This window comes from Mesocricetus auratus, unplaced genomic scaffold (assembly GCF_017639785.1).
Source record: "Mesocricetus auratus isolate SY011 unplaced genomic scaffold, BCM_Maur_2.0 Super-Scaffold_100018, whole genome shotgun sequence".
NCBI classification, from domain to species: Eukaryota; Metazoa; Chordata; class Mammalia; order Rodentia; family Cricetidae; genus Mesocricetus; species Mesocricetus auratus.
In genome coordinates this window covers 42,294,867-42,316,812 of record NW_024429199.1, presented here as the reverse complement: position 1 = coordinate 42,316,812, position 21,946 = coordinate 42,294,867, and the positions used below count along the sequence as shown (strand labels likewise).

Here is a 21,946-nt window from a genome sequence, read left to right as displayed (position 1 = left end):
CCCTGTAGTTCAACCTTCAGGAAAAACCACTTAGGGTCAGATTCACGAAAGAGTCTGGTTTCCCAATGCATTAACTACGGGAGCTCATAGGCCCAAAGTAATTTCTGAAGAAATTTAAATACCGATTGATAAGGGATCTGTGAGAGTTCACATGGGAAATTAACATGTCTGGTATGTCTGGGAGCCTTGGTCCCTGACAGACACCGGTGTTTAGTAGACTCACCTGCTGTCCCTCATAAGTGACTAGGAGACCAGAGGTCAGAAGTCTCCATCCAGTGAGGTGACAATGGTTTCTTTCTCAATGGTAAACATACCCTATGAAGGTGAACGCAGGAGGGAGTCCCTGGGAAGGACCCAGCATGTGTCAGAGGATGCTGGAGGTAGCAGGGGTTTAAGGGTAACAACTTAAAACCCATCTGACCCAGCCTTTGTGTGGCTTTGGCGGGTTCTGTAGTCTCAGACTTGGTTACTTGGTTTGGGTGCCACTGGGAAGTAGGTACCTATCTTTCTACATCCCAATGAATGACCCAAAAGGGAGCTTGGTAGACAGGGGCCTCAGACTATCTGTAGGTTGAGACTACACACCACACTGGGAGTCTAACTGCCATGGCCTCACTTAATTATAAGTATAGAAGACCAGTTGACTTATGTCACTGTAACTGAAGCAGGGCCATTTCCCACTGATAGTGTCCCCTTGGAGCCTAGGCATGGATTATACACTCAACATTTCCTGCTGAGTTAATGAATAAGGCACGGCCTCACCAGACTACATATCGCTATCAGAAATATAGAGTTTTATAAGACTGCCTTGCCCACAGCATTCAAGTTCACTTCCCTTGGGCGCACCAGGGGCTTGGGGTGGCAGTTCTGGGCACTGTGCTGGACTCTAAACAAGTGACCATCATCCAGCAGGAAGCAAGGGATCGTCTGGCTCATTGATCACTTCCTTGTAGGTTGAACACACAGGGGACCGGCACCGTCTGAGATGGATGGGTCTGGGGTAAAGGCTGTCAGCCCCCAGAAGGGGCGGTTAAGAACGTACATTGTAGGAGACCACCCATGGCCCCTATCAAGAGCAATTCTGTCTGAACCAGGAAAACACAGTCGCCAATCTTTGAGCAGCCAAGCAAAAGGTGACTGCACATTCAACTCAAACACTCAAATACCTATTTGTCAGCACATGCCACCCAATAATATCTCTTATGTGACAGATTAAAAAAAAAACCACTCAAATACCAACAGATTTAACTTTATAGCACCATTCCAAAATACTAAACTTTCTTTGCACCTTTATTTCTCTCTCTTTTTTGGTACATTTAGAGCATGGGCATCCTGCAAATTTCTGAGAAGCTCTGGAAAAGAAAACAACTAAATTTTAGGACAGAGTAGCAAGGCGAAGTCGTGTCAATCAGGGTGTAAATCTCTTGTGGGCTTCCAGAAGTCTGTTTTGGGTGAGAGTGTGGATGCAAGGATCCTGAAGAGCCAGACCCGGGGCTTGGTGTCAGTGCGCACCAGCAGTCGGCTCCGGGACGGGCTAGAGCCGCATGACTTTCAAAGACGCTGCTCTTCTGACTAGGAAACTGGGCTCTTAGATACCTGTCTGTCCCTTTTATTCAAAGTCTGTAAGAGAGGCGAGGATTCTGTTGGATTCTCACTTACACTTCTCCATACTTTCATCGGGGAACACTAAAATCTGTTCTTCGCAAGCAGATGCATTACAATCTAGCAGAATTAAAAACGGGGATTTAATTCAACATAGGTCTGCTTGCCGAAGCGACATGAGGGTTGCTAGACAATGGGACTGCTTGCAGGAAGAAAATATTTCTTACTCGTGACAGCAGAGTCACGTCTCACCCTGGTTACAACTGCGTGTTCCTGTCTAGCTCTTCCAGATGCTAGTGAGCCAGGTGAGCCACAGTCACATGTGGGGGGGACAAGCCGTGTAGACTGAGGGGGGCAGAGAGAGGTAGTGAGAGGGACGCCAGCAGCAAGACTATGCAGCAGTTTCAGAGACACTGTCTCACTGACCCAGGAAGAGGACCTTCCAATCAGAGCTGCGTGCTGGGAAGCGTGTGTGCAGGCGGGTGGGAGCACGTCCTGAAATAGAAGCATCACTTGGCACCAACACCACATACAATGTAACATGTTCTTTTTAACATCGCACACTGTAAGCATTACACACGCTGGAGTGAACTAAATCAGAGTACCGCCGAGGCGCACAGAAGAAACACGGCGAGTGCGAACGAGGATTAAAGCAAAGACGCAGTGAGGGGCAGAAGGCTGGGATCGCGGGCCAGTTAGCCTGGAGGCCCCGCTGTAGGGCTGGCAGCCACCACCCATGACGGAAGTCAGCACACCTCAGTGTCCTCACTGTTAATTGCTCAGAAGACCTAATTTGTGAAACCATCTGAGAGATCAAACCGTTGGTCCCCACTCTCAAGGAGGTATCCCCGAAAGTCCCTTCTGGCCTTCAGGCTTCCTTACCAGGAGGTGGCTGCTACGTTTTCCCTACTTCCTGTAAATAACTTGGTTACTACGCAGCCACGTAGTCAAACTAGAACAGTATTCAAGAACAGCCATCACAGTGCTTAACAAGATTTAATGTACATTTATTCTTAGCATGTGGGACATATAAAGATTTCATACGGAATAAATGATATTCATTAAGCCAGAGGAAAAGGAGGAATTTACATCAAGTTTTTTTCATTTTTTTCTTTTCTTAAACTACATTATCTTGAAATACAAATGCGGATTCTTGTCACAGAAAAATCTTTGAAGTTGTATTTCTTCCTTTTAGTTGTTTTTTCTTTCTTTTTTCTTTTCTTTCGTTCATTTTTTTGTACTGGTATCCATTTTCTATATCAATCCATTTCCACACCTTGATTCATGAAGCAATTGGGACCAGCCGCTCTCCCAATAGCGCATGACTTTATACATACAGAAACTTGTACATTACCCTCTTTTTTTTTTGTTTTTGTTTTTTTGTATTTTTTGTTTCTTTTTTCTTTTTTTGGAGATATGGTCCTAATGAAAAAATATATAAAATAAAAATAAAAAATTATTTAAATCTACCATCACTTCGTAGTTACCACATCATGAAAAAGAAACTAAAAACTTTGTACTAAAAAAAGAAAAAAAAAAGAAAGAAAAGAAAAAAATGAGGGTATGTTTAATGTACAACTTCTATATACATCTCAGCCCATAGGCAGTAAAAAAAAATATTTAAAAAATGACGAAAGGAATTGTGAAGAACTGTCACGTGGAGGCTGAACCACAGCAGACATGGCGGTCGTGGGAGGAAGGAGCTCTACAGATGGCCGTGAGGAGCGCCTCTCACCCCTAACTGAAAGCGCTGTTTTTGCTTGTAGCCTAATGCCACCACTTTCCTGTGGAGAAACCAGTATCATCATAGTTCTGACTGCTGACTGCCACACCTCCTCAAGCCCTTACACCTATTTTTCTAGAAGTTTCTATTGCACAGAGCTTTGGGTGACGGGATGCAGTTTTTTTGTTTTGTTTTTTTGTTCATTCTGTGAAGAATAAAACTCATAGGAAACCAATTTAAGGATCAATTTTCCTTCCACCTTTTTGCCTCGGTGTGGTGAAATTTTCCTATCTTAGCATCTTTTGTGAAAACTTTTTTTTCTTTACAGTCAATTCACTTTCCTAAAACTGTAATACATCATGAATAAAAAAAAAAAAACCAAAAAATTATTAAAAAGGAAATTTGTGAAAAAAAGAAGTGACCTTTGAATGCACTAGACAGCAACTTTGGGTAAAAAAAAAAAAGAAATAGAAAATCCCCAAAGGATGTACTTATACACACAGACAGCAATATCAATTTTATAACTGTTCAAATTAATGATTTAATTCCCAATTGGTAAATAGTGACTGGGGCAGAGGAGCAAAGACTTTTCTTTCTTCCTACGCTGGGTAAACGAGAACAGAAAACAGCCAGAAAGCAGCCAGTTCCATGTGACCCTCTCTTCACTCACACATGCGTGCCTTCTCACGTATGTCATAACTGCCCAATCTGAAACAGTACATCACAGATAACAGATGCCACCAGAGAGTTCAGGACAGCCGATATCGAGATATCCAGCAACCGACCCTCGTGCAAAAGGAATTCTGAGCGGTTTTCATCCACTCTGGCCATGGCCAGCAAAGCCTTGGCCGCCCTGCACATCATGTCTACACTGGGGGGCTCCAGAGGCGGGGGCTGCATGTGCATCAGGCTCTGCTGGTTCTGCTGGTACTGCGCCATCGTGACCCCGTCCTCGAGGAAGCTTATCAAGTTTCCAATGCTTCCTTTCTGCACAGCTATTGCCCTTGCTGCCAGTGCGTCCCCCTGGGCAAGGTTCGATAAAAGCGCCATGGACATTTCTCGACAGACGGGGTTTTTGCGATCCCCAACGTACCTAACTAATGTAGCATAAAATTTCTCCTGACGACTAAATGGGGGTGTGGCCAAGATGAGGTCCACGTTGTTGTCCTGGATACTGAGTTTACAGAGGGTTTCCAGCACAAGTCTCTGTGGTGACAGGACCGAGTTGGGCCCCACGGTGGGGAAGGGGTCCTGCGCCTCCGCGGAGGGGCACACCATCCAGTGCAGCAAGCCGTCTAGGATCGGCAAGCAGATGCTCTCCGTGTACGCAGACAAGTCTAGCTGCCCGGAAATGTTGGCCAACGTGACCAATGTGTTATCCCGCAAGACCTCAAGGCAGTCCCACCACCACTCATCTTTGCTGCAGGCCACCCCCTTGTCCTCATCCTCCTCCTTCTCATAGGTCTGTGGCGCCCGTTTCCTCTCCGGATGCTCGTGATGAAGCAGAATCAGCTTTCCCAGGATCAGCACCAAGCCTGGGTGTTTGGACATCTCCGCGTCGTTGCCAGGCACAAAAGACAAGCTCCGCACGATGTTGGACACACAGATGCAGCGCTTGGCCAGCGAGTCCTGCCAGTGCGCGATGGTGCACAGGGGCGTCTCGTCTCGGCTCCTGGGCTCGTCCTCCAGGAGCCGGATGTTCCGGTGGCTTTTGGCCTGCTGGATTCCGAAGGGAAACTTGCTGCTATCGGTTTGGGGTCCTGGGTTGGCGTCCTCGGGCAGGGCCCCGGGCCGGGCAGACAGGACATCATCGATGGTGGCTATGATGCTTTTCTCTGGCTGCTCTTCAGAATCACCTTTGCCTTCCTGCTCTTTCTTCCTTCCCGTGGAGCTCAGAGGTGGAGGCGGGCGCCTGCGAGGAGGGATCTCCATCTTGCTCTCAAAGTGAGTCTGGATGTGCTCTGTAGTGTCCCCGCCCCCCAGCTGCCAGTGCAGGAGTCCACTGTTGAACTCTTGCGCCCGGCCCAGCTTGTGGGACCGGTCCACCACAAACAGGTTGTTCTTTTTGACAATCTTTATGGGCAGCTTGTCAAACTTACTGGCCTGCTTTGGCGTCTCCTTGGGGTCCGTGGTGGCATCTGGAGCAGCACTGGTCTTCCCCTCTGGCTCCATCTTTTCACTGTCCTCCTCCTCCTCCTCCTCCTCCTCCTCCTCCTCCTCCTCCTCCTCTTCTTTCCCAGAGTCGTCTCCTGAGGACTGGCTGTCATCTTTCTTCCCCGCATGGTGATCAAGTGCTTTTTGGCTGGGGTTACCCACTTCATATTCCATAAGAATTCCGAAAATGTCAATTAGGCATCTTCGAAAGTATTCCACTAAAAGCTCCAGGAACCCAGACAGCTAGAGAGGAGAGGAGAGAGAGAACAGGTGAGGACATCAGCTCCAACGGAAGGGGCGAGAGCCTGAGCCTAGGGGACTTTGGGCAATGGCATCCATACCGTTTTAATGTCCTTCTGGCCAGACCCTGGAGGGCAAACCACACATCTGAGAGCTACCTTCCTGATGGCGGACTAGGTGTGCACAAATGTGTGTGTCTGGTTCTCTGCCAGTTGGCACTGCCAGTACCGGCACCAGCTTTCCATAGCCTGGTTCCAACATGGGGAGAGTTCCACTACTCTGCAGTTTGCATGAGTTAGGGACTCTGCACTGTGAGGAGTAGGGGCAGGGATTTTACAGACTCTCGCACCCAAAGCGAATCTTTTTGCTCTTCTACTGTTTATCTGGGAGTCGTCTGCTGGGGTTTTATGGTTATTATTCTTAGGATTTTTATGGTTATTTTTGTCTCAGGTGTCACAGGTTGCCCTAATTTATGCTCTCTCTATATCTTTTGGAGGAGATAATTTTAGCAATGTAGTAGCTCATAAACACTGAAAATTATAAACAAATCAATTTAGTCCCTGATAAATGAATAGACTGCTCCATGAAATGCAATTTTACATTGCTATTCCAATGCTGAGGGAAAGACAAGAGCCGCTGGCTGTGGAAAGCTGAGAGCTCCTGCTTGCACTGCTCACTCCAGCAGCCGCCTGTCATTCTCAGGCTGTTAACGACACGCAATGAGGATCCTGTGTGACAGACACCATGGAAGCCACACGTTCACATGTACTCTCTGTTCCCCGGAAGGGGCTTGGTACGCCTGTCCCAGGGTAAGGGGACAAAGCTGTAGCAAGCAGTCGCTTTCATGATCCTGAAGGTATTGTCCCACGTGACGTGTGGGTGGTTCCCTCCATTCACAAGTTTACCTTTTCTCTGTGGGAAAAGGGCGAGTTAACCAAGCCCTTCTGGGTATAGAAATGCACGACCAGCCAGAGTTCACCTGTCACAAGGACAAAGGTTCTAGAAACAGCTGGACACCACCACCACATCATGCAGTGTTTGTGACATATGAATTTGTTTCACCAACTGATAATAGCCTTTTGGGCTACACGGGAGACACAGTGAAATAAACAGTTTGGTGGAAAGTTCTGGTCTTATTCAATAGCAGGAAGGCAACTGGACAGCCAGCATCCTCAGGTGGCTGAGCGGTTTACACCCACAGAGGGAATAAGTAAGCCTCTCTCATTTTTACCCCCACACTTCTTTAAAGCCCACAGCCCCAATGACTGGCATCTTTCTTGGGCTTCTTGCTGACAGTCACAGTGCTAAAAGCTACTTTAAGGCCAACTGTGAACTGAGGGTCCCGGATTGGGGGAGCAGCAGGATTGCAAACGACTGCTTCAAACAACCAGGAGACAGGCAGAAGTGGGGAGGCAGACCCGGGCATGACAGGAGTCCCTGATCACTCAGCCACACGGCGGGGACACAGGGCCAACGAGTTCTAGTCTCTTACATAAGCTGCCTATTTCATCCCAGGTAAATGAAAGACCACAGCATGGGGTGCGTGGTACACTCATACAACCCTAGGACATGGATGCAGGAGTCCACTTCAAGATCACATAGTAGGGCCAAGGACAGGTCCCTGCCTCAAACAAACGACTAAAAAACAGGGCAATAAATAAGGAAGTACCAGAATCAATCGATCGATCGATCAATCAATCAATCAATCAATCAATCAGGAAGAAGGTTGCCCTGAAAAGGACTTTCTGTAATTCATCAATTACAACTTCATATTATGTTTCCATTATTCCTAGTGCCCTATTCACTCCAAGCAACAATTTCTTTGCTACTATCTTACATACACCCACACGGCCACTTTTTTCTTGAGAAATATGGGAATGCATATATGCATATACATATGTATATACATACATTTACCCTGAAGATGGAAATGAATTATCATCCCAGACTAAGTACTCAGGCAACTATATATTGATTAATGTTGCCTCATAGTGACTACCGTGATTCAAAGTCCTGGATGGTCTCTGCTCATCATCACCTTAGAACCAGCACAAGCACTGTGCGTTACTTAATTTTAAACCATTCTAATTTGCTGCTAGCGGTGCTATGGCTGCCTCACCTGGGAAAGATTGAAGGTGGCGACAGTGCTGTCGTCATAGAGGAGAATGTTGATGGTATCCAAAGCCCAAGTGCTCTCGGCCAACAGACCCGATTTAAGGGACATCATCACACGCCATGCCTCAGGAGTAACTAAAATGGAAAACAGGGTATTATGAGCTTCTACGCTACAGGAAGACGTAGAGTGTTTGCTGCAGGACAGTTTTAAACAAATGCTCGCTTGCAGTCAGCCATGGGTAGCTGACTTTAGCGGGAGATGCTAATTGCAGGACACTTTGTGCTTCAAGATCCTTGTTGCTCTAGGGGTTAAAGAGGCATTAAGTACTTCCAGATGTGGGTGGGACGGCCAGTGTGAATGGTCCTTGTCATCTTGGGCGTTTTTTTGTTGTTGTTGTTGCCACTGGGTTTGCATAACCAAACCAACCCCAGCATAGATGCCTTCTTTCTCTTCCTTCACTCAAGGACCAGAAGGAGGCGTCTTGAGAACACTGGCAAGGTTGTGCAATCAGAAGAAAAATGCAATCCCCAAGCAGTGTAACCTTAGACAAAGGTCTTGGTTTCCCAGCGCTCTTCTCTACCACTTCTAAGCCCCGCCTTCAGAACGCGCTGTGGCTGCACACCAGGCACTTCCATGGTTGGTTTCCAGGGCGTGGCTGAGCCAAGGAGAGGGAGACAGAAAGCCCGCCTTCTCTTCTTCTTCCTTCTCCTGCCACTAAAGATGTGGCGGCTAAATGACAGCTGTCAGGCTCACTGAGGACGGAGTGACACCAGGGGCTACCTATGCCCCGGGCCTGCAGTGGGAGCTCCTCAGGAGGCCTGCAGGGGCCTGTGATGTGGCCCTGAGGTGGAGAGGGAACCTGAGTTACCCCACTCACCCAGCTACAGGTGGTGTGTGTGTGTATGGGCGCGCGTGCGTGTGTGCTGTATGTAGATGTGTCCAAAGACATCCTTAGTGTTATTTTGTTTTGCAAGCTTTTTAAGAGGAAAACATGACTTTTGTAATACAAGGAATCAGACTTTTAAAAATAAGGAGCATAAATTTCCCTGGGTGGAAAGCAAGCACTGATAGAAACTATGAGGTTAAAAACAAAACAAAAACCAAAACCAGAAACTGGGCTGGAGAGATGATGCGGCAGTTAAGCCCACTTGTTCTCGGAGAGGACCAGGGTTGGGGTCCCCACACCCAAATGGCAGCTAACAACCATCTCGATCACCAGTTCCTGGGGATTTAATGACCTCTTCTGGCTTCCTTGGGCAATGCATGCATATAGTGCAAATATACATACAGGCAAAATGTCACATAAAATAAAAACAAATATCTTGAAAAGAAGTAGATATATCATCTATTTAAACACACAACACACACACAAGCATAAATATTTATTTCATTTAAATTCTCTATAAATGAAATTGGGCTCATTATCCACACTCTAACATCTTTCCAACAGCTCCCATATGTAAGACATCCTAATTTTTTCTTACTGTGTACCTACTTAATGTCCAACAACTGAAAGAATCTTACTATCACTAATTAGATATCTTTAACTTTCTAATCACTAAAAGCTTTGGAAAAAATATTTTCTTACACAACCAAGAGCTATTATTTCCCTTGTGTTAAAAGAACTTCAAAATAAATGCAGAGAAAGCTGTGTTTACTCCCAGACGGTCCAGACTGCTAATTAGTATTCCCATCGTGTAGCAGAGGATGGGCAAGCAACATTAGCATTCAGCTGAGGTTAACTCCTCGGCCTGTATCTGCCAGAGTGGTGTGGATTACAGCGGCTCCATATATCACAGCAGAGAACATTCCGCATATCACATCTATATAGTATAGCTACATCCACATATCACATCTATATAGTATAGCTACATCCACATATCACATCTATATGGTATAGCTACGTTTCTACTTTCCCCACGGAAATGCATATATCACAGCAGAGAACATTCTGCATATCACATCTATATAGTATAGCTACGTTTCTACTTTCCCCATGGAAATGCATATATCACAGCAGAGAACATTCCACATATCACATATATATAGTATAGCTACATCCACATATCACATCTATATGGTATAGCTACGTTTCTACTTTCCCCATGGAAATGCATATATCACAGCAGAGAACATTCTGCATATCACATCTATATAGTATAGCTACGTTTCTACTTTCCCCATGGAAATGCATATATCACAGCAGAGAACATTCCGCATATCACATCTATATGCTATAGCTACGTTTCTGCTTTCCCCATGGAAATCCTCACAGTGGGTTGGTTAAGGTTAAACGTGAAGCCGGACACAGCAGGTGATGACTGAGGAACGTCTCCCCTGGGGCTCTCGTCTCTCACACAGGCAACCTTGGCACCTACAAGTGTCATTATTTAGATTCAGGCTCTTCTCTGGCCTGTTTCTTATTCAGATAAGTGGCTTCTAATCAATGAGCCCATATGTAGATATCCTGATAATCTGTTTTAAGAATCTCATCCAATTGAATGGATGGAAATGACATCTAAATTAAAGTTCTAGATTAAAAAAACACACACACACAAAAAAACAACCACAACAAAAACCCTCCATTTTTAGAACAAGGCTGACAAATTCTTACCAATGTCTTTTGAGGTGATCTTCCGCCTTTGTTTCAGGACTGGCTGTGAGGCTTCTACGGACCCTGGAGGAAAGGTAATCTCCCTTCTGATTGGCGGTGGCTGAGGAGGTGGCCCGGTGACCTGGGCTGTGGGGACTGTGGGCATGACTTTCTGCATCTTCATGGCGGGCAGGAAGGGAGACTTGCTTGGAGACATGCGACTCTCCAGGGAGCGCTGGAAGGAGGCGGGGCTGGGCGCTCTGGAGATGTGGTTTGGCAGTGACGGCGGCGTCTGGTAGGATGACTGAGGTGGGCGTGTGATGGGCTGCATGGAGGCCGAAGATGACATGTAAGGCTGGCGCTGGCTCACGTGAGAAGGCCACTGGCTCTCGTGATTGATCCTCTGATCTGGCACCATCATGTCATCCGTGCGGTTCATGCCTGGGTAAGGAGGCGCCTGTGCAGGGCCGCCTGGGCCTTGCCTGTTCTGGTAGGGATAAGGCATCTCGTTGCGTGTCGCCCACATATTCTGCTGAGGCCCCTCGCTGGAGGATGGCTGCATGGGGCCACCCATCATCTGAGGTGGGATTCCGTGCGGCTGCATCTGGCCCGGGCCCTGCATCCTCTCTCTGTTGTAGGGGTAGGGATACTGGCCCTGGAGGGGCCGCCTGTCCGGGCCAGAGTAAGAGCTTCCATACTGGTTGTACACCTCCTGCTGCTGGCTGCCATACTGCATGTTGTACATGTCCCCCTCATGGCGCTTGGCTGGAGGCCCATACATGCCATCCATATGGCGTTTGTAATTCTGAAATGCACACACAGACAAGTCACACTGATGTACTCTTAGAGGTATAATCGCCCACACTCAAATTATGCAAAACAGTTATTACTGGGTAGAATGTTCATTTCAAAAAGAATATGGGACACCCTACGTACTGACAACTGCTAGTGACTTAGGTTTGTATTTCAGTATCACCACACACTGTAAGGAGGGCTTCCCAAGTTGGTTTCCATGTATACGAAACTTTCTGTGAGGACAAACAAGGACCCTCTCCTTGGGCTGCAACACGGGGCCAGCACAGCATGGGAACCACCACAGCAGCACACGTGGACAGACAGAAGCAACAGGCTGGAGATCCCAGGGTCACCCTGGGAGGTTCTGGACTACAGGAACCCTCGGGCCTCAATGTGACCCAGCCCCTCAGGACGAGCCACCTACACCTGATGTCTACATCCTGGCTCCTGCCCAGACGCCCAGCTTGTCCAGGTTCAGTTCCTCGTGAAACTCACACTGGTCCCTCCACACAACTCCTTCCTCTCAGCTCTACCCCTGGGGATTCTTTACCAGTGCCATCAGGGGGTGGGACTTCCTGATGGGCAGCAGGGACGCTGAGGGGTAAACTATGCTGTTTCATTTCACTTCAAACTGTTTACAATAAGTGGCTTCAATGATTGTAAGGTATGCTCCAGAGGTAAAAGAATATTTGAAAATAACTTTGTTACTAAAAAGTTCTAAAAAGACAATCCCCACATCTGTCTGTCTGTCTGTCTCCAGTGATCCCAGATCAAAAAGGCAGTTCAGTACCAGCTGCGGGTGACCACAGACACATGTCCAGCATGCTGTTATGAATCCCAGAATACTACATGTCAAGAACTGTTTTCAATTTTGAGTTTAAAATCCCAGGAGCACTTTCTAGCTGGCCCACCCTGACTACTCACTAGCGAATGACTTCTGTTAGCGCTCCCCAAATCTTCATAAGAAAGACAAAGGGAAAACAGACCCACACCCACGGGTCAACTCACCGGCTGCTGTGGATACAGGCCAGGCTGGTGTCCTCCATACGGCGGCTGTCCTGTGGGAGGACCTTGGCCCGGGTACTGCTGCCCATAAGCCTCATGCCTAAGGTATTCAAAGTAAATTTAGTTGACATGGGACTTGAGGCAAACGTGGACACGAACAGCCCATTTCTAGACGCTGTACCCAACAGTGCTGCCTGCTCTTCACACACACCACTTTCAACAGCACAGGAGGCCACAGCTGTAGCCCAGCTTCTTGCAGGGATGGAGGGATGGTAACGCCCATCTCCGGAGCGAAGCCAAATCCCAGCTCGGGCTGTTGCTAATAGGTGTCAGAGGGATACCGGTTGGACAGGCAGGACCTTGTGTCTACTTGTCCTGGCTTCGGCCTCTTCCTTTGAGGCAGAAGCCCCACCCATCCCCTGAAGCTTCCATCAACAAGTGCCACACAATGTTGTCATGGGAGCAAGAAGCAGGAAGAAACCAAGGTTCAGAAGCATCAGAGCACAGATGACGCTTCCATCCTCTACTTCCTCACTGAGGACAGATGCCTTTCAAGCTACACTTCAGGAGTGAATCCCCAGATGCTAAACCTGCAGAGGAGCAGTCAAAATTCTAAGTTCCTAATCACAAAGGGTATGGACATGGACACTAACAACAACTGAAACCTACTCCTACCAAGTTGTCGCACAGAAATAGACAGTGTTCATTTTCAACTGCTCTCACATTTAGAAACTGTAAATGTCACAAAATTAACATTTTCAAGGGTAATGGATCGGGAGTTTTGGCAATAAACTGGTTTAATTTAGAATGACTGGATCTTGTAGGGGGGAGAGCAACTGGATTGGACATATTGTTAATCTGATCAAGAAATGAAAATAAGGAAAAAATAGATACCATATGCAAGTATACAGGAGAAGACTCTAGAAGAAAGTTTAGAGAAAAGAACCAAATTGACAAGAATAAAACTTAAGACAGGCAGGTGACATTTTTCAGGAGACTGCCTATGATGAGGTAAAAGGCTCTGAGGTGGACTAGTCAAAGCCATGCACTCTGTAGGCAACAGGAGAGCAAGTTTACTGGAGATTCTCTAGAAGTGTCTGTCCTTGTACACTGTCTACTCTCATTGGAAAAAACAATCAGTAGCTCTTACTGGATCCTAAAACCCAACCTAACCCAGCTGAACCTTTATCTCAGGTACTAGGGACCCACGAAGGCTCAAGGCAACCCTCATTCCACGTAGGAGGCATCTGGCGGCTCACCGAAGCAGAGGACACCAATAGCTGCCCGTCACATGAGGGTCACTGAGTATCACCTGCCGCTTGGTCACCGGTGCTGCTGCCCTCTAAGAGTCAGGCTCTCAGAAGACCAGGGCAGACACGTCACGCAGAGTAACAGTCACCTTTCACACTCTCCTTGGTCTGAGTGCCCCCTACTCATCGTCCCTCCCTTGGGTCCAGCAAGGGTGCTGGCGAGAGGGGCTGGGTGTGGCCAGGCCACCTGGCAAACACCAACAGTCCCAGGGTCATGGAGGAAGGGACTCCATCAGTTCTGTCACTCCATAGTGGCAGAGAGGACAGGCCCTTTCCTCGCATGTGCTCATGCCTTTTCTTTATAAACCACAGCACGTGAAAGCCTACTTGCACCATCTCTCTAGGGAAGCAGAGACTACACCAATACATGAGGCCTTTAGTGCACAGGTGAGGCATCTCTTTATGAAGGAAGCCCATTGCTGTCACCACTGGAGGATTAGGCCTTCCTGTGACACCTTTCTGTCTTCCTACCTAAGCATAATCAGTGTAAGAGTGATCCTGTGGCCTGACCTGCCATGTGCATGTCAAAATGGCTTCATGGCTCTTGTGTTTGCGAATGGTGGGCTTTCTCAGAGATGGGGATGGTACGGTGTGCTAACACCTGAATTTGAGGAACAATGGCTGGCCACAGTCACATTAGGACACCTGAATTTGAGGGAACAATGGCTGGCCACAGTCACATTAGGACACCTGAATTTGAGGGAACAATGGCTGGCCACAGTCACATTCTGACACCTGAATTTGAGGAACAATGGCTGGCCACAGTCACATTAGGACACCTGAATTTGAGGCATGCTGCTGACACTTGCTCATAAATAACAGCCCGACTGCTTGAGACAGATGGAGGCCTTCATGGTTCGGCTGAGGCCACCACTGTAAGTGGTCATCGGTGGCACAAGAAAGGTCACTCACTGTGCTGTCACCGGAAGCTCAACCACCAGGGCCCAGAAGTGTGCATTCGGGGAAAACAATTTCTGGTAAACTCTCTCGTCTTCACCAGAAAGCACTCACCTCCGGTCGTAACTGGCTCCATAGGGAAACTGCTGCCGCTGCCCCATGCCCAGATTGGACATGGCGCCCGAAGGACTCTGGTTGTACATGTCTTGCATGCTGCTGTTGGGCATCTGTCCTTGTGTCATAAAGGGCTCGTTACTTCCAGGCACTGTGATAATTCAAATAAAAAGAGCAGAATTTAAGTATTTTCTAAAAGTCAAAGGGCCTACACATCCCTTCTAGTCATTTCTATGGTCCCTATATGTTGTATGGCACACCACAAACCTAATGAAAGGATATGAAATCTGCCTAAGGGAGCAGAATTCAGAGATGGCCTCAAAGTCACTTGCACACATGCTGTTTGCTTTGCTTGAGCCTTGATCTGGGCAGGACCCAGAAACAGACAGGGCCGTGACCCCATCATCGCGGTGTTCTACAGCACGGGAAATGCACAGATATGGTGACTGTTACAGATACTGTGCAGCCATCCAAAGGGAGCGTTCAAGCAACCCTTCAAAGCTGGGGCTGAGGGATAAAGATGGAGTCTCTCTGAGACTCTCCTACTGCATTCTCACAGAAAGAGTCAATTCTGAAGGGTGGACAGAGAACAGCCAACAACAGGACAGTCTCTTTGGCCCCATAACCAAGAGACTAACTTGAATAAACCTGAAGGGGACCTGGAACTCGGAAGCTCAGTCCTGGCCAGCCCCTTGGTTCTGTGTGACGCTTAGAGCTCCATGGCTACTGCTTGTCTTCATCCTATGACAGCTACTCCTATGCGAGGCAAAGCTGACCCAACTCTTCTAGGTCAATGCTGTCACACTGTGGACCAGACATAAGGGCTGAGGCCGATGCAGGGATATCACAGTTGCTGCCTTCTCTTTGTCTGAGCTCACATCAACTTCTGGTAGGACTGGTTTTGAGATTACTTTCCATTTTGTAGATGAAAAGATAGATATAGATAGAAGCCAAGTGTCATAAGTGAAGTTAAGTAATTTAATTCTCTAAAACACAAAGAACTCTAAAAAAAAAAAAAGATAGTAAGTCAAAAACAAGAAGAACCCATTCACAGAAAAAGGAAACTAAATGGTCACTCAGCATGTGACAGACGTGTGGCCTCCCTGAACATTACAGAGATGTCAGCCACAATCTGATTGGCAGATGTTACCGCGGCTGAAGAATCAGCTCAGTGAGCAGAGGCCCACACACCTGCACACTCCAGCCAGTGTAACTGCTGCAACTCCCGTTGCCCCTGCTGTGGGCAGTCCTGCCCCTGCGTATGCATGGTCCAGGCAGTTCCCTCCCATGGTGACACATAGTGACACTGGCTGGGTCACATGGACAGTGCTGACCAACAGGCCCAGGAAAACGGATGCGAGCAAACACTCGATGAACTTTCGAAAGGGATGGTTATCCTGGACCTCGCCTTTCATGTCAAGGGCACCCTAGAAACCACATAGAAAGGTCCCAGACTCTAGCAGGGCCCCTGGTAAAGACTGGAGACATCAGCTATGCCCCTGATGACACAGTGAAGTCCCACTGACTGAAGTCAGTGAGGCTGGGAAAGATTGCTATACCATAAAACAGGACCGAGGCACTTCACCCTTACTCTTTGACTCAATAAATCTCCTAGGAACCTATCTCATGGAAACGCTGCCATACAGAAATAGTTTATTTCAACAATCACCATTGTTCTGTATGAGCAAAATGGGAGGAAATGGCTCATCTGGTGCCCCAACACAGGGTCTAGTTGAAGATTAAGCACAGCTATGCGTATGGATATTAACGGACATTCAGGCACACCACGGTCAGAGCTTCAGAGAGAGGTCGGGGGCAGGTGGTGGGCATGCAAGCCTGGCTCGACTGGATGAGGGTTCTGAGGCCAGGCTGGCTCACTGCACCACCGAGTCACAGGCCAACGACAGCCACACCACCAACAGTGGTTTCCACTAACCAAATGGCTGAGTTGTAGACTAAGGCAAACTGGAGAACAGAGAATTTTATTCGCAACAATGAGACCCGTAAGGAAAGGTTTTCTGTGGACTGTGCTTCTGCTTTATCTTGGTAATAAATGCCCCAACGCAGTAAGGCAGCAGGTGAGCTCAAGTATTCAGGGTTGGGGTGCTTCCATGTGACTTACATGGTTGAGATACATTATCTCTGTAGCAGCAGAGCTCTCTACCTGTTCCCTACCTGCCCAAATCCATTCCGTGCCGTGGGCATAGGCACAGGTGCGGAAGCCACATGGCACCCAGCCTTCCTCTATTCTCCATCTCATTCTTGAGATGAGGACTTTCTTATTGAGCGTGGGCTCACCAACTTGGCTAGCCTGGGTGTAACGGCCCCCACGGCACTGGAGCTGTGAGTATATCCACACACTCGGCTTTTATGTGCGTGTTGGAGATCCAAAGTCAGCGGAGTTTGTGCAGACAGCGCCTGTCAGGCTGAGGAGCCATCTTCACAGCCTCTCAGATTATTCTTACAGCAGACTGTAGATACGAGGGAAGGAGGGGCACCCACAGCTGTCCCACAGCAGGGCACAGAACCCGCATGCAGGAGAGTCTGGGGTCTCATCCCAAACACTAGGGATAATTTTTCCATATTGTCTAAAAATGGGAGATGAGCCCAAAAGTACCCTCACACAGCCAAAACCCAGGCTTCTGGCTCTCAGGGTTACTGGATATATCTTATGTTCTGCAAACCTTTGCTTAGAAGTAGTCTCCAAGCCGTTTTAAAGAAAAAAATGACAGTTCATCTTGCTTTACATAACTGATACCTGAAACTGCTTGAAATATTATCTCATTGGCTTACTAATATATGCCCAATGGTAAAAATTTTGAGATTCTTCTGTTACATTTTTATAGTCCATAATACTAATCAAAACCAAGCTCAGGCTTTCTGTATCTCTCTACTTATGGGTAGCACGAAACTCACAGCTGGTGTGGTGGCACACGCCTTTAATCCCAGCACTCGGGAGGCAGAGGCAGGCGGATCTCTGTGAGTTTGAGGCCAGCCTGGTCTATATAAAGTTCCAGGGATATACAATGAAACCTTGTCTCAAAAAGAAAAAACAAAAACTCATGTATCCCAACATCTATCAGATCCCATTAAAAACATCTTCACAATTTTTTGTGTATTTAAAAAATATTCACATGACTAAATCTGACAAGACCTAACTGCATTTGGGCGAATGCTAAAAAGCAATCTGGCAGGTTCCCACCTGATGCTGGTATGCACCTCAGTCTGGTTTCCTTGTGGCCAGCCAGTGTTAGGAAGACCCCCCCCCCCACGCCCCGGTGTTTCTGGTGTCCCTGACACTCACTGGCCTCACTGCTGCAGATACACAGGGTAGAGTAACACTAGCCTAGCTCTGGACACAGCCTGTGACTTGCCCCCTCCACAGCTGCCCAAGACACCGTTTCCTGCTACTCTGCCCCTTCCCAGTTGGCTGTGGACAACTAGTCCCAGAGTCCCCCTTCCACTGTCTCACCACCCCAAAGCCGTAGAGGGCTTTTCTCTACTGCTAGTGTCTTCTCATCTCTTTCAAAGCCCAGAGACCAGGTACTCATATACTCAAAAACAAAAAACAAAAAACAAAAAAAAAAAGAGAAAAAACAAAAAACGAATCCTACCATTTTTCCAAGTAACATTTCAAGCTGGTGAAAACCTCAAACTCATGAACATGGCAGGGAGAAGAAGGACCCCGGCCCCTGGCAGCTGATGCCTTCAGCCCGCATGCCCCACCTCCCAGCTCTGTGGGTCTCAGTGGAGAGCTGACACGCCCACTTCCTTCCTCGGGACACAGCAATCTTCCTACACGCATTCATAGACTACCACTGCTATTTCCAAGCTTCCCTGCGTATTTGCTTTCTTTCAGTCATGGACTCTGGTTTTCCCCCCTCCCAAGTCTGCTAAGTCCTTGAAGAGCTGTGTAAGAATCACAAGTACACTACTTAGTACCCAGCACGTGTTAACAAATGCTGATGATGCTGGACACCGGGCGCTTCCTGATCACAGGAGCCCATGGCTCTTCTACGGCTTCTTGTGCTCGGACTTAATCCTTACAGCACACCTGAAACAGGCCCTACTGTTTTCATGGTTTCTAGATGAGGCAAGAGAGACACACAGAAGCTATGTTTTCCTGTGGCTATAACTTAAGCAAGGAAATGAGGCTGAGTGGCTAAACGGCAGGTGCTCAGAACTGTTCCCCATGAACAGGTGAAGAGCCGTGAGTTGGTGGAGAGGAGGAGGCCTTCTGGCCCATGCCACGCACAACTCCATTCTATGTACCTTTTCTCATCCCACTGAAGGGGTCCTTGTTGGGCTCGTAGGGCATCCTGCCCATCATGTCTGGCATGCTCATGCCCTGCTGGTAGGGGGCATTGGGAGTCATAGAGTTCCGTTTTGGGTATGACGAGTCGCCCACATCTGAGAATGGGTCGTGCACACTGATGGTACTGCTTCTGAAAGATGCAGAGATGACAAGTGAACAGCCCGGCACACCACCCACACACGCCGAGCTCAAGGAATACGCCACTCCTGAAACTGGCAAATGTAAAACCACCCAGAGTTACGCGCTAAAGCTAGTAGCTATAAACATTCACAAGTAACCAGGGACAACATTTGTTCCCATTAAGTTTGCTCCAAAAACAAAACAAAACCTGGGTCTACGTCTCTGCACATACCTTCCACTTTGCATGGGGGTCATCTGTCCATGAGGGGTAGATGCTGGGGTCGGTGGCTTCAGGTCACCGGGAACTTCTGTCATTGAATTGCTGCCCGTGGACTGTGGAGTCTGTGGGCCTTGTAAGGATCCTGAGTTAGCTAGCAGTGGTCAGGGGAAAATAAGGAAAGAAGCTAGAGTTACTGGGTAAGGTAGTTTTCGATAGCCATGTATATGAAAGGATTAAAAGTAAGACATTACTGGAAACACAGCAATAATGCAGAAAATCAGTCACTTATACTTCGCTAAGAAAGGGACAGAACGGAAGGGAGGGGGGGAAGGCATGTGTACACTAAGTATGGACAGGGCCTCACATGTGGGCGAATGCTGTGCACGGAGTTCACCTCATCACTCAGTAAAGGAATTTTTTAATAAGCGACTTAGAAACATACTTCATTTGTAAGCCATAAGATATAGTTATACGTTTGACTGGGTAATTGCTTCCTAGGATATTTACATGCCAGGGCAAAAGAGTCAAAGAAAAAGAAGGTTTTAGGCAGAAAAGAATTTAACTCAGCATTGTTGGAGATACCCTACCTGTAAATAAAGAACAAACGGGATGAAAATTTGGCTCATCAGTTTGATGGCCTGGAATGCAGTGTTCTTCAGCAGCCGAACAGTGGCTGTGTAGGTTAACCAGGCACCTTACATTATCTTAATATCTTTTCAACAACTGAACACCAGCGCTGTCATTACAAACACTGTCATCTGAGCTGTAACTCAGATTTGCTATTACAAATACACATTACGTTGGCTTGCAGTCCTTCAGTACTGCTGGCGGAATTCTGAGGCTCTGTTTCAACCACAATTACTTCAGAATAATGGCGCTCAGAAGACAGCCCCTCTCAAAACTCAAGTGGTATTATTAATTAACCTTGCCTTACACAAATATCTCAAGAGCTCCTACTTTATCTGCTATCACAATCCTTAGGAAGCTAGATGCTCAACAGATAGATGTTGGTTCCATGTATTGATTAGACCAGAACACACTGAGGGAATCTGTGTCCGATGCATCCAGGCTCTTTTCAACAGGCGAACACAGTGTAGCAAACTGACAAAGACCGCACGATCCGGCCCTGTGGTGTCTGCACAACTGCCGGGGACTGTGAGTACAGACAGCGTGCTGGAAACGACACTTGCTTTCCTGTGGGGGAGGCGTCAAGCCTCACTCGAGTTCTTGTTTTACTTCAGGGCGAGTGGAAGTTAAAGAAGTCTTAAGCCATTACTTCATGAAGGGGTTGGAAATGGGAAAGACAGGCATCACTTATGGATGCAAGAGACACAGTAAAGGAACTGCTCACATGACATCTCTGCGATACGGTTACGGTTTTTATTGTAGGGGAGACAGAGAGAGAGGAGAGAGAGAGAGAGAGAGAGAGAGAGAGAGAGAGAGAGAGAGAGAGAGAGAGAGAGAGAGAGAGAGAGATGTTATCTGGAAGAGCCCAGAGAAAGACAGACATGGTCAGCAGACTGGACAGACCAAGGCTCTCCATGAAAGGGAAGATTAATCCTGGGAAGCAGCACCAGCACTGACATACCTATGATACCGAGGGGGCCTGAAGGACCCACATATGATTTGATATGCAACCACAGGTAGCCATCTGTCCCTTCTGCCAGAGGTAAGGGACATCTTTCTGGCAGATGGGGGCCAGTTTCACAAGTTCCCAAGGTGCTGGCTTTTATCTAACCCTGAAGTCCTACGTCCAGCTTGAGCTTATTTCTGGATATATGGACTGCCTTTTGGAGTTTGGGAGTTGGAGTTGCCTTTGGACCTTCAGCCTGTTCTTAGAAAGCCTCAGCTATGGGCAAGTGTGGTCTGGGTGACTCTGCCCTCCGCGTGCGTGGGCTCTGAAGGCTCACAGCTCCAGGATCTCAAGCTTACTACCCCATCATGGGGGCAGAACGGCCAACGATCCAACACTGGAGGCTCTGGAGATGTGTGTTAAGAAGGTGGACTGTGACGAGTGAGCAAAGAGCCCTTCAGAACCGACAGTCTGCCAGTACCTTCGACAGCACAGAACTGGAAAAGACTGGCTTTGGACCCACATCACTTTTCTTGGAAGTATGGCTCGCAGCCTGCTGTGAGGTTAGAATGACCCTTATTTACAGAGCATTCACATTTATAGCTAATAAAAAAAATGGAAAAATTCTCCTTTCCTGCCAGTGTTTTTCCTTTCCTTTCAGGAAAAAAAAAAATGAATACACCCTCTCGCAACTCCATCAGCCGAGGAGGCTGGCAGGCTCTCTAGGATATCCCTACCTTTTGCCAGGAGCTACAAATGTATACTCTACAGTAAACAATGGAAAGGTTACTGAAGGTTAAGTACATTCACACACTTCAGAGGGGAACAGCCAGGCTCCTGACTGGGAAGATAATTTACACAGCATGAACCCAGTGCCCCAGTTCCAGTGGGAGGGGTGGGTAACCGGGCGAAGAGAGCAGCTGATGTGTCCCAGGTCTAGTGACTCGAGGTCACCCAGGGGGCACCTTTGTTTCTGCAGCCCCTTTCTCGTTTGTCTTTCTCCGAGGATTCCCTAGTTGGAGCCGTGACAAGTTTTGTGACATCACTTGACAGCTAATAATAGAAACGCAGCCAGCCACCTGCCAGCAAAGACTGATGGGCTTTGGGTTACAAACTTACTAGCCGAATGGCATTTCCTTGTCTTCTCTGCCTGCCTCAGTCCTCAGCTA

At 47.7% G+C, this 21,946-nt stretch overlaps 1 protein-coding gene across 1 annotated transcript in view; it reads right to left on the bottom strand.

Annotated features, from left to right (window-relative positions):
- Window positions 1–2,588: 2,588 nt before the first annotated feature.
- Window positions 2,589–21,946, bottom strand: part of Arid1b (AT-rich interaction domain 1B) — a 283,138-nt gene continuing 263,780 nt past the window's right edge. Inside the window, 7 exon segments of the mRNA XM_040728432.1 lie at window positions 2,589–5,722; window positions 7,839–7,969; window positions 10,450–11,233; window positions 12,232–12,328; window positions 14,550–14,700; window positions 18,822–18,994; window positions 19,217–19,355. Of these exon segments, the coding sequence (XP_040584366.1) occupies window positions 4,019–5,722; window positions 7,839–7,969; window positions 10,450–11,233; window positions 12,232–12,328; window positions 14,550–14,700; window positions 18,822–18,994; window positions 19,217–19,355 (3,179 nt within the window). The 3' untranslated portion in view covers window positions 2,589–4,018.